This window comes from Tasmannia lanceolata, unplaced genomic scaffold (genome assembly GCF_043159265.1).
Source record: "Tasmannia lanceolata isolate RefF3 unplaced genomic scaffold, GAP_Taslan_0.1 ptg000016l, whole genome shotgun sequence".
In the NCBI taxonomy this organism is placed as follows: Eukaryota; Viridiplantae; Streptophyta; class Magnoliopsida; order Canellales; family Winteraceae; genus Tasmannia; species Tasmannia lanceolata.
In genome coordinates this window covers 4,823,206-4,836,968 of record NW_027518693.1, presented here as the reverse complement: position 1 = coordinate 4,836,968, position 13,763 = coordinate 4,823,206, and the positions used below count along the sequence as shown (strand labels likewise).

The following is a 13,763-nucleotide window of genomic DNA, read 5'->3' as shown; positions in this document are numbered from 1 at the left end:
GAGAATCTAATTGGAAACAGATGAGGATTAGGGTTTTTAGGTGAAGTGAGGAATATCTAATTGCAAACAAATGAGGATTAGAATTTATACATGAAATAGTGAGGAGTATGTAATTGCAAACAAATGAAGATTAGGGCTTTTAGATGAAGAAATGAGGAGTATCTAGTTGCAAATAAATGAGGATTAGGGTCTTAAGATGAAGAATTGAGCAGTATCTAATTGCAACTAAATGAGGACTAGGACTTTTAGACGAATAAATGAGTATCTAATTGCAAATAAATGAAGATTAGGGTTTCAAGATTAAGAAATGAAGGAACAACCTGAATATATTCCCTAATAAGGAGTATTAATTGCCCAAACTCAATGGCTAATCGGATCCAAAATTTATCATGTCGGTTGATGGGACCTGGATTTTAGTTTTTTCAATTTCGGGCCAAAGTTGTTATTGTATTTGGCCACATTGCCATTTGTCTTCCAAAATTTGTGAGGTCTTAAATGCACAGTGTCTGTAAAGTCAAATCAGAGGGGTTGGATGTCATGACACTTCTTTCCAAACATGAAAAAGGTTGATAAAGATGGTTTTCTGGGCCACCCCTCCTTGCTTCCACATGAAAGGTTGATGGAAAGTGAGGTTCATTCACTCTGTTGCAACTCCTCTCCACATGAAGAAGGTTGACAAAAATAGGGTCCTTGACAAAAATGCCTTAGCAAAAGTGACTTTATAGAGTCTTAATTGAGGGTGTAGATCATAAGAGTTCAGATCAGTGACCATTGCATGGTTAGTGGTGGGCCACCTGATCAATAGTTTTGTCACATTTGAAGGATCTGTCAATCCTTAGTTTTTGTCACATTTGAAGGATCTGTCAATCCTTTGTTTTTTGTCACAGTTATGGAAATGCTTAATTATTTTTAAGGGGCTTGTATTGTAGGTATGGCACTTGGAACTGGTTGGGTCAGGTTGAGGCCAATCCTAGTCCAAATCCAGGTAGCATTCCCTCAACCCTAACCTGATCCATGGGTCGATGAGGGTACACCCTAATCCAACCCATCTATAAATCGCTCAACTATAATCCGTGTTGGGTCTGTTTTCTGTAAAAATCTACAAGTACGTATGCCTCAATTTTTATCCGTATTCTGATTTGCATACAAGAATCTTAAAACCTCGTATTAGCCATAGTAAAGATCATCCATCATCTATTTTCACTTACACCCTAAACCCCAAGTATCATTAACTCAACCCTAACCCAACCCAATCTAAGACTCGGGTCGAAGAGGGTCAACCCTAATCCAACCCACTTCTAAATCTCTCAACCCTAGCTGAACCTGTCTAACGTAATTTTCCGAATCGGGATGTGGTAAAATTAGGAAGATATGTCCGGTTTGGGTCAGGTGGGGTTGCGCAAGGCCTCAATCCTAACCGAACCCTAAATTAAATTGGGTTGGCTTTTCCCAACCTAATCTGAGGAAATGCCAACGCAACCCGACCCAAAATCAGGAAATTAGGTTCCAGCCCAAGTTGCACCCTACCATATTGCCACTAATAAGTCTTTACACTTCTACCTGTATCACTTTGTCCTATTTGCTACTGTTTCTTTGTTACATATGGGAGAAGCTGATGGTTTAAGTGCCTAACTTCATGGGTGTAGCAACATGACAGCTCCAAATGTGGTAATTTGGCAAAGCAGTATCTTTCAATTCAAGTCAAACCTATGGGGGACAAATATTGCATGTCATCTCATAACTCTTGTGGACTTTTCAACGAAGGGCTTCTAGCATTTTTTCTATTATTTGTACGTAAGACATTATATAAAATAAATTAAGGGTTTGTTTGGATCTCCAAGAAAAAATTATGGAACAAAATATATTCCGTGGAAAATAAATTTCAGGTTCAAAAGGGTTGACATTTTCCTAGAAAATAAGAAAACTGTTCTAGTTGAACAATGCCTTAGCCAAATGTCGGTAACCAATTTTTCTAGGGAGTGTTTTTTCAAAGATTCTTTGGAAGGTATTCATTTGTTGGAAAATGATACCTGCAGCCCCCCTGTTTTGACAATGGCTCTCTTGACCTCATTAAACACTTTCCCACTTACATAATGAAATATTTTTCAAACTATACATAGAAAAAACTGTAGATGAAAGAATGGCTCCATTGTCAATGAAAGGGAGTGCAAATATCATTTCCTTTTAATTTATATTATTTGTTAGACAATTTCGCAGAAAGCTATTTGGCGGCTCACTTTTGCGGGAGAGAACAGCCACCTCGGATGAATAAATGAATAGGACAAAATCTGCTTAAAGGTCAGCTTGTGTGGCTGCAAAATGGCTTTCCGTGAAATTGCCTAGCAAGTCCCTAATAACTTAAATTTTATTAGAACATTATATCATGGTCAAATTACTAAGCGAGTTAAGATGGCATATACATAAGCATGATGGTAAATTAAAGGCATGGTCATCTGTATACACACCAAAATTAGTGAATAATTCATCTCTACCCTCCAATTAGTACACATTCCCTTATTGAAAATCTTTAACCACTCGATCAATTGCTTACTTTTGGATGATCGAGGAAAGTCACTAGAATTGTGTATCGAAACAAAATTCCATAATCTAAGTGATAAGACAGAAACAAAATTCCATAATGGGGTGATTAATATCATTAAATTGGTGTATTTTTTAGGCATTACACATATGTTGTTGGTCCCAATCCACGAAGCACATGCTTCATAACTGTTCTATCCAGCCATGGCATGATCATAGAACATGTGGTCACGAACTCACGATCCTGACCGGAGAATTACCGGATAGTTGCCGAGCACATTGAATCGAAAGAGGGTGACAATGTCGTCCAATGGAATGACAATATGCCCATCCCTAATAGATATAAGAGAGATCTTCCCATAGACAAGATAGGCCCCACACATATGTGAGCAAGTCATGGTATGTCATGTCGATGAGCATGCATGTCCCAAGTGGGTTTGATACTCGCCGCATGTACGAATCAGAGAGGTGGCCCATGAAACATCTGAACCGTCGAACCCAATGGGAATTGAGATTTACGAGATTTTGTGTGTTGGATTGAGATCGGACGGTGGACGGGGAGGTGGGTCCTAGTTGAGATCTTAGAGAGGTGATTTGTGCTACAGAGGTAGGGGGAGTGAAGAAGAGAGAAGGGGGAGAGGGACAGATGGGGTGGTTGTGGTAAGATTTAGACACAAATTCTAGGGCCATGTAGTGGAAAGGGACATGGTGCCTTTAAGCCTGGAGACACGAGCACTAGACATGAGCCAAGCCCCATGCTCAATTAGATATATCAACGTCTTTGATAAGATATCTAGAGACAAATTTTAGGGCCATGTAGTGCTCAAGCTCCCATTGACTGAGGTGAACAGGACCCACTTTTTTCAATCATACCATGTGCAAATAGAATGTGGGTCCCACCACTACATGCAGAGGTGCAGTTAAAGTTCATTTATTTTTATGTTGTGATCCTATGTGGCTGCAAAGTCGATCTGGCTGCAAATATATGGAAGGAAAAAAATTTTACTTTAACAAGCAACTCGAGCAAGGACTATTTTACTTTTCTTTTTTCAGGGATTTTCTAGGGACCAGTGCAAAAGGCATTTTGCGACTGGCCGTTGCATGAGAGAACAACCAGCTCAGCTCAGATGAATTAAATAAATATTGAAAAGTGAGGCTATGTGGCTACTCTCTCATGCAACAGCCGATCCATGAAATGCCTTATGGAAGGGTCCCTACCAAATTCCTTATTTTCAAAACGTAAGATGTTATTTTAAGGCTATTCGTACCGGTACTTCCATGTTTTAATAAGGGAAGTGATATATCTACCCCTTTTGATCACCAGGAACACCCCTGTCAGTGTTTCTGGCAATCAAGGGCATTGAATCCTTCTGACATAATTACAGCAGCCCTTCTTTGGAAAAAGGGGCGGATATATCATTTCCCTTTAATAATTGTACTAACATCTCATCTTTTATTATTTAAACAGCTGATAAAGCTTCAAGGTCCTGTTCGGACAGGGCCGGTTCAAGCCATCTTTGGAAAACGTAGGAAACTTTAAAAATATTTGTCCTTTCCAAACTTTTCCTACATATTCTTGCAATCCAAACAAGATGCACCTCAGGCAAATCAAAAGAAAAATTAGGAAATTGATATCGGCATGCACTAACTTACATTGTATTTTCTTTTTCAATTAGCTCCCAAGAGCATCCGGGGAATTGTAATAACCGTTGACAGCTGGTTAAACAAAAAAAACAAAGTGAGTAAGTGCAATTATAAAAATAAGATGGTGTGAACCAAGTGAAGGAGAAAGATCGCCTCATCATGGTGATTTTTTAGTTTCATCATCATTACCACAGTGGGCCCACCACATCAACGGCCTAATCCTTTTTGGTGGGCCCAATTGCAGATTCATTTGATGTGGGAGATGAACCTTGCCTCATATAATATCCGCACATGGCGGGAGACACGCTGCGACGTTAGGGTCGTGACATGTGTCATCTCAATCACGTGCTGAAGATAAAAAGCCATCTCCAGGGGTAGCATCACACGTGCTATTTAACAGTCTTTTCAGTAACTGTATGAGACCGTTGAAGCATTTAATTCCTTTGGACACGTGGCAATCGGTAGCCTCCTCCTCTTCATCTTCACCGCCAGAAGAATCAACTCACGGACTATAATTTCTAACTAATGAAAAGATGCACTGTGTTTTGATATCTCCACACCTCCCCTTTTAAACGGAACTATAAATCCATGAAATCTTCGGATTAATCGAATATAATCCGTCCATCATGCGATCTTCTTTCTGTTTGGTTTTTGGTGCAAAGTGGAAGTATTTTTGCGATAATGGTTTATACATAGTGGATCCAATGTAAGGCTTCATGGGTTTTTCGCTAATCGATCGTTTGCATGGCCAAATTATTCCTACCTTTGTCTTTAAAATCATAATCTGTCTAAAGAGTAAAAGAAGATGCTACAAGGAGAGAGTGAAGCAACAATGGGCCCACTTGTTTGATCATATAAGCTAGAAAGAGAACAAAAGGCCCAACCCTATAGCTATAAGTGTATTAAGAAATGTAAGCATAGTTAAAAAGGAGTGTCCTTATCAAGTAGAAAGGTTGATCTTACATTTTCCGTGCTTTTTTTTTGCTTTTTTGCATTTTTTTTTTCACTTTCTTCTTTTTGGGATGCGTCGAGAAGCCTTTTTTTATAGTTGTTGGTTTCCAAAGCCGACAGAGGCGTACCTCTTTTGTTTTGGACTTGTTTTCCCTCCTTGGGTGCATGGAGGGTATTTCCGTAAATTTATGTTCTTCGTGAGGTCAAGTCATTGGAACTATCCACCCAAGTACGAAAAATGTGTCTGCTTGTTGCAGGTATTTTGGCGGTGAAATAAAATTGGAAGCATCTATGCGGCTTTTAGTGGCAACTTGTGGGCCCTACAATACTTCAAATGGTGTGTACCCCCGAGGTTTTAAATTTCGGTTTCGGGGTAATTTCGGACCCAGCCATCCGAAATTTCGGTAAAGACGCATGAAACGCTGATTTTTTGAGCCGAAATTCGGTAAAGACACACGAAACGTGAATGTTTTGGGCCGAAAATTCGGTAAAATGAATAAAAAATTAATATTTTTTTTCAAATTTCGCCGAAATTGACGAAATTTCCAAAATTTCAGCCCAGGTACATTTCGCCAATTTCGGGTTTCGGTTTCGGTCTCGACCGAAATCGGAATTTTGGACGAAATTTAAAACCTTGTGTACCCACATTGAGCTTTTACATCATCAACTTCAACGAGCGAATTTTGGGAATCTAATGTGGGGTCCACTGTTCCATTGTTTCATATTGTAGACTATGTTGGGTTCTTCGACGCCACATTTTAAAATTTATTCAAGGGATCAATGATCTAAGGAGAGCCTAATGCAAGGGCCCATCTAAGTTGTGGGACCCACTATGTAGACTAACATTCCTGATCCAAAAAAACAAGGCCCATTTATGTAATATAAGGGCAAGTTCTTTGACCCTCTAACCCTACACTCCCAAGCGTTACTGCACTTTTTTTCCTCCATGATGAAAGAGAACAACAGAAAATTGCAGAGGAGGGCCCTTTTCCCCATATAATACTTGGCTATGTTTGGCAGCCAAGAAAGCTTTTTTCCATGAAATATTGGTTTATTAAGTGGTCTTCGACTTTTGCATCTAACTCCTCACCTGTGCCTACTCAATTCTCTTCTTGCTAAACTGATTTCATGAAAGAAAAATTCATGGTTGCCAAACATGCCGAAATGGTAGCACTGTATTTTAAGAACTAAGCAGACTCACTTCACTCAGCACCTTAATACAATGCAATATGTATTGATTTAGCGACAGATCAAAAACTAAGGATCTAATGGTTCAAATTTAGGATTTAAAATCAAAGGACTTACTAATTACGACCCAATAATTCCAATTAATAATCAAAATCAAATCATGCAAGCTGCGCAGTTTAGCAAGACCCAAGCCTACTACCCTAGCCCATTCCAGCGCACTCTAGTAGTACGACTGTGGGACCCATTTTGGAATTGAGTAGCAATTATAGAAAAGTAATGGGTCCCATTGGGTATCTCAACGGCTCTTTTTCCAAATCAAGCATCCCGTGCGTGAGCGAGAAGCCAGAGGCAGATCCATACTCGAGAAAGAAAAAAATCAGAATCAAAATCAAAATCAAAATCAAAATATTTTATTATTTTAATATAATATTAATGTTTTTCCCTGACCCACATTATACATTTTTTTCAGTAATACAACCCCCGCTCGAATTTTCATTACCCAAAAAAAAAGGCAAGCAAACAAAACCCGGTTCATAAAAAACCGCTGTTTCAAGACCGGGAAACCAGCCTCCCGAACTTCTCGATAAGCTCCGGTGATAATTTCGCCGGTTTCCGTTCCTTTTCCGGCCGGAAATTAAAACCCAAAGCTTCCTCAACCTCCTCTAAACTCCAACCAGCTCTCCTCAAAGTCTCAGAAAATCGATCCACCTTCAATAATAACACATCCAAAACCACTTGACTATCAATCAAAACCTCCTCTTCTTCAAAAAACCCAAATCCCGACACGTGTACAATTTCCTCCACGTCAGATTCCCCCCACCCACCTTTCCTTAAAACAGAGGCAATCCCACCCAAATACCCATCAAGCCATATCGGCAATTTCGCCGGAATTATCCGCCGGGAAATCTCAAAAAACCGCTCCGGCGAAGAATTCCGGCATCTCATTGCCGCGTCACTCCAGAACTCAATCCATCTAGGGTTTTTCCCGCCGGAATCTAAGCTCCGGCGGGGAAAAATCCACGAGGTGGCTTTATCTGAAACAGAATTCCGGCGCCGGAGGAAGTTATCGGAGGACCGGAATTCCGATTCCCGGTTAAAGAAATCGGCGAGATCGAATCCGCAACAGAAGATTTGATTTTCGTCTATGAAGAAAATAGGATTTCCGGCAAGAGAAGGATGAGAAGGGATGTAGCAGTGGTTGAATAGGGGGATTAAAAGGGGGGCTTTTTTGAGAGCGTGTCGGGCGATACGAAGGGCTTGTTTCGGGTTAGAGGGTTTCGGGCCCCAAGATTTCGGCCAAAAAGAGTTTCGGGCGATTTGGAGAGAGATTGAGGCAATGGGGAGATCGAGGGCGGAGCGAAGATGGTGGTGGGATCTCCAGTCCGGGAAGCCCGGGCCCATTGGGAGTCCGGCAGAGAGGATGGCATGGAGGTCTGGTGGGAAGGCGAAGTTGAACTCGGCTTCGATGAGGGTGAACTCGGTGGAGGTGAGCCCGGGTTGGACTGGGATGGACGAGTTTCGGAGGTGGAGGAGGACTTTTTCGGCGAGAGAGGAGAACGTGGGCCGGGCTGGGCCTGGTGTAGAGTTTTTTGTAGTGGGGGCTGCTGCTGCTCGGGCTGATAGGCGGCGGAGGCCTGCTATGTGGGCCGGGTTCAGGCCCGACATTCGATGGTCCACGTCGACCATAGCCGGAGAAGGGTGTGAGTTTTAGAGGGAAGTGTGATTCTGGTCTATTTTGTGTGCTTTTTTTTTTTTTTTTTTTGTATTTTCTTCTTTTGGGGTTGGCGAAAGAGGGGTGAGTTTTGGGCGCTTCAGTTGTGAAGAAAGGAAATTTATAGGCGTGTTGATGGGACCCACCTCAGATTTTGCTTTCTTCTTGTTCCTTTGGCACTATTAGTTTACTTATTACTGGTCTTCGAGAGAAATTACTATATACTGTTTTTACGAGTTTGTACATTGATTTGAATGTGAGGATTAATAGGAAGCAGAGAGGTAACTTTACAATGTGTATGCCCGTAGTAGTCCAGTATTTTTCAAAAAGTACTGTACGGATTACACCATGGGATAATCTAAACCGTCCATTTAATGGACCGACAACGTATATAAGCTATGCCCGAAAAATCATTTCCACAAGATGTTATCAAGTTCCCATCCCTCGAATCCTCCGATCTACAGAGGTGTTTATAATTTGCAGTTCCTCTATAGATGGGAGGGCTAAGGTCATCCTATGAAAATGATTTTTTTTTTTTACCCATCAAATGGACTGTATGGATTACCATATAGTAATTTTGAAAGATACTGGACTATACAGGCTTACACCATATAAAAACTCGCGAAGAGGTACTCCATTCGGAGAGCGAGCATCTTACTATTGGGATCATCATCAGAATGAGATGGGTCCCAGAATTTGGTTGGTCAGGATCATCCTTTGAGGTTGGCACTATTAGATCTCTAATGACGCACGATCTTTGGAAATCTACCATGGAGCCTCTCAGATGGACGTCTAAATCAACCAAATGTGGGGCCCACTCTATTATAGTAAGATGTGCCTCACTGCATTCACAACTTGTTACTGATTTCTGCTTACTGTGTCAATGGACCCAGACGATCAATTGGATTCTAGCCATGCCCATCGGATCCTTATGTCGTATATCGGAAAGGGGTGTGCCATTACAAAAAAAATACCCTTTTTATTTTCCTTCGTATGTATCTATGTATCTATTCATATTCGTATTTCATTACAATAAAAAAAAGGGAAATTATATTTTCCCCCCATTTACGGTTTCTGTTAGAATGGTTCGCTGCTTGAGGATAAATTCACGCCCTTTAACAGTTTTATTTGCCTTTAAAACTTAACAGATAACGTTAGAAGGGGGATTTTGTCGGCCGGGGTGGGGGGAAGGGATGTCATTCCCCTAAAAATACCTACTAAAAAAGAACACAACATCTCATTTTTCCACTTGTCTTTTAAACAGCGGTTCTTTTTTCTTTCCCCTCTTCCTTCCCCTAATCTTAAGCTCTGTGTACGTAAGTAGGACCTATGTTACTACCATATGTTACTCCGATGAACGTCTGATTTAAAATGGAACATGCCTCAAAGTCAGAAAGTGGATCCAACAACATCGCTATTTCTAATATAACAATAAGGCCGTGCTTGTTTTGAATTTTGAGAAGCGATTTTGAGTCCAAAGCTGATTCTTGGACTAAAACATAAGGGAAGTGATATATCCGCCCCTTCTGATCACCAGGAACACCCCCCCTGTCAGTGTTTTTGGGCAATCAGGGGCATTGAATTCTTCTTACATAAGTACAACAGCCCCTCTTTAGTCATTGATACACTGACAGGCGGTGTTCCTGGTTATTAAAAGGAGTGGATATATCACTTCCCAAAAATAAACATAATTTTTAGTCCAACAATAAGTTTTGGACTCGCAATCAGCTCTCGCAACCCAAAAACGAATATAGGGCTAATTTGTTTTGGATTGTGGGAATCAATTGTGAGACCAAAACTGATTATCTAACTCAAAATCATTTAATTTTGAGTCTTTTTGGACTCACAATTCGTTCTCAAATTCCAAAACAAACAAGGACCAAGTGAGAAATGAAGTGGAATTTTGCCTTCATACGAAATGTAAAGTAGTCACTTGCTAGCAATTTTCTGAGGGAAATGTTATCCGCACTACTGTATTTTGATGGGGGCACTCCTCACTTTATTAAAAGTACGGTATGGCCAGCACCATAGGATGATCCAAACCGTCTTAGGTTGTGCCCCAAAAATTATTTCCATAGGTTGATCCTAACCCTCCGATCTATAGAGGTTTAGGTTCAATCCTCTAACAGTCAGATCGGAGGGTTAGGATTAACCTGTGCAAAATATTTCCCCAAACACAAAACTTGAGTTGTTTATTTGTTTTAAGTCTGGGCCCTCTTTAGATCTCTAATAACCCATTTCCAAATAAGATTGAGAAAAGCAATGGGAGGTCCCCTACATCATAGTGGGCCCTTCCTTCGATTGATCCAAACAGTTCATCAGATAGGACTGGTCTGGATCTCCTATGACCCAAAATTAGCCAATCATGCAATTATACCATCAAATACTGTGTATTTTTTGTTATTCAATGCGAATCATTGTATACATGTAGCTTTTTGCCATCCATATTTACTGAAAAAACACACATCATTAATTAAATATAAGAAATGGATGATAGGCATAACTTTTGGGCCATAGGGAGATCAGAACTAGGCCTACCAAGTGGACGGTTCAAGTCAATCAGTGATGGGACTCAATATGCTCTAGTGGTGGTCACTACCTAGGGAAGCATTCCTCTATTAACTTCAGGCATTACAATATGATTCTTCATTAACTTAAGGATCTAGGGATTTGGAGCTGTTGGGGTCCTTGACTTCACTCAGCACAGGGCTAACATGGGTTCTTGAAATCCGATCCTCGTTCAGTGATTAAATACCTAGTCATCATCATTTGGTCGTTAAGATAGGTAAGTCAACTATGAGATTGCTCTAAGAGACGAGATTTTATATGATGCGTGGGCGTGAAGTCTAGCATTTAAAAAAATAATAATAGTGGGCCCACTTCTTATAATGATCGAACTGTTCAATTGATGGCCGTACCTTGTAAATCACCTCCATAAGATGATCCCAACGCTCCGGTCCGAGAAGGTAGAGATAGGACCATCTTATGTAGATGATTTACGGGATACACCTATTTACTCGGTGGCCCATCAATTGAACGGTTTGGATCCCCACTGTACATTATGAAAAATACTGCGAACTCATCATATAAAACTTCTAAAGAGATGGGTAGCTTGTTTTAGTAAAACACTCTCTTTCCCATTCATTTTAGAAGCTTGGGTATTCTTAAGCGAAGGAAAAATGTAGGTCAGATTAGGGTGATACAAAAGTGTAGCACTCTTTGCTGCTATCTTCTTCATCTGGTCCGAACGAAATAGCAGACTTCATGACCAGGTAAAAACCCATAAAAGAATTATTCTTAACAGAATTATTTGTGCTGCAAGAAACCGAGTTATATTCCTGAAGCTAGAAGATGATCATAATGAAGATAATGCTCGGATAGCCCAGATATGGAACCTTTCACTATTTCGTTCTGCTCCAGTGCTTAAATATTGTGTCTGGATCCCCCTGTAGCCCAACGAAGTCAAGCTTAATACTGATGCCTCGTTGTCCAATGATTCCGCTTCCATCGGAGGCATTCTCAGAGGCATCTGTGGAGATGCCCATTCTATGTTTTCCATTGATGTCGATCATAGGCCTATTTCAGAGCTTGAATTAGATGCAATCATCCAAGGAGTCCATTTGCTTGACAAAGCCGCCAATCCAAAGCTATGGATTGAATCTGATTCCCTCCAGGCAGTGAATATAATTAGAAAAGAATGGCCTTGCCCTTGGAAAAAAATTCCAGCATTAGAAAACCTTCTCATCGTTCTCAATAGATTGGAATCGTGGAAAATTTCTCACATTTGGAGAGAGGGTAACAGAGCTGCTGATTACCTCTCAAAAAGTAATTGTTTATGTAAAGGGAACCCGATCCCTCTTAATCTCATTCCTCTTGATCTTTCTGTAATTCTCTTGGAGGATTTTTCGTGAAAATCCTATCTTCGGTTGTAATCTCCTTTTTCTTTAATATATTCTGGTTGGAGTCTGCCTAACCCCAAATTACTTACCCAAAAAAAAAAGAAAAAGTGTAGCACTTTGGACAGTGCAGAGAGACTCTCGATCAGCTGTGATGTTAGTAGGGGTGTGACTTGGGTCATGTCCGGTTGAGCATTTGCTAAACAATGAATTGAAATCAACTCGAACCCACCTGATTTTATGGTAAAAGCTCAACTTGAATTCCCAAAAATAAGCCCACATCTTAAATTTGAAATGCACCTCATCTCATGTCTCATCACCACTAAAGTGGGATCGTAGTACGTTTCTATCTTTAGGACATTCTGATTTGGATTGATTTGTCGTTAACATGCAAGTATTTTGGAAAAAGTAGAAACGTGCTTGGTAATGTAAGCAAAACCACACAAAATACATGTTACGGTTTCTCTTTCTTTTTGGGATTCTGTAAATAATACAAAAAACACTCAAAACAAGCATCATGATTGAGAGTTTTTCCATTCCTTTTGTCCTATCAGCACATGCTCCTAAGTGTTTGGTTCATGCTTAGAGACCTGTTCCAATTGACATACAAGTCAAAGGCTGCATGTGTGGCCCTCATAGATGGACAATGAAGAAGTTAGGGGTACAACTTGAGCCCCTTCAGGTTAAGATTTTTCTTAAAAAATGAATTGGAATCAACCCAAACCCAACCCATTTTATGGTAAAAGCTCAACCAGAATTCCCAAAAATCAACCCCAGTTGCACCCCTAGTGAAAGTGTAGCAGATTTCTAAATGAGCTGGGTCCGAGATTGCTTTCGGCGTATCAACCTATGTGTTTTTCATAAGCAAAATGATATCTCCATCCCTTTCTTTTAATAATGGCCCTCCCCTTACATTTCACTCCTTTGTTTGGATGCAGGGAAACTATATCTTGGGAACTTTTTTTTTCTCTATGGAAACGAGTTTTTGTTGCAGCCCGGATCATAGAGCACAAATTCGAGAAGAGGTGAACTCATCTCAAAGTCATCGGATGGTTTGAGAGGCTCAAGGCTGAGGGCGTCCGAGTGGGTCCACATGCTCAGGAGTCATTTTCACCGACATAGCCGTAGATTGCATGTCCATTGTCAATACATCCTAGGTTTTCGTTTTATCCTCCAATTTGCGCTCGTAGGTGTGATTGTTCACGCGTGGATGTCATTCCCTTTTTTTAACCCTAATTTCGTTTCTATTGGCATAAAGTTAATCATATAGAATATCTTAATCCTACTACAAATTACTCTTCCCGCAACAGCTTCATCACTCTGTTACGATCTTTCAAATTGATTCCAATGATGGAGATTCATCGAAGCATGACCTAATCATGATGTAAGGTTACAATTAATAAAATGTCATCGATGCATGGAAAAAAGCAAAGCATGGTTAGAGGAATAAAATGGTTTGCATAGGGTAGAGACCTTCCTAAATGTCTATAATCTATTTTATGTACTTGTGGATTAAGGAATGGAACTTAGTTTAATGACAAAGTAAAGATACACCACCCATGTCCATGTGCTTCTCCAATACAAAAAAATGGTTAAGAAATGAGGGTTCTTTCCTTCTCGTAGGGTTGTTAGATCTTAGATTTTATACCGTAGGGAATAATGGGTCGTTAAAAGCCATTAAAAGTGTTTTGGTGGGTCTCTTACTTCATTACAGATAAATGTGTATTTAAAAAGGAAAGGGATGGAAGGTGATAGATGAAAGAAGATGTTCGAAGAATTGCGCAATCATGCAATCCCCCTTTTATCCTCTTGTTAGATAGCGATGCTGTGCTAGA

At 40.2% G+C, this 13,763-nt stretch overlaps 1 protein-coding gene across 1 annotated transcript; it reads right to left on the bottom strand.

The window, feature by feature from the left end:
• Positions 1–6,718: 6,718 nt before the first annotated feature.
• On the bottom strand, positions 6,719–8,113 carry LOC143848663 (uncharacterized). Its single transcript, XM_077357656.1, has one exon. The coding sequence runs from the start codon at positions 8,005–8,007 to the stop codon at positions 6,871–6,873; it is 1,137 nt and encodes a 378-aa protein (XP_077213771.1). The 5' UTR covers positions 8,008–8,113; the 3' UTR covers positions 6,719–6,870.
• Positions 8,114–13,763: the final 5,650 nt, after the last annotated feature.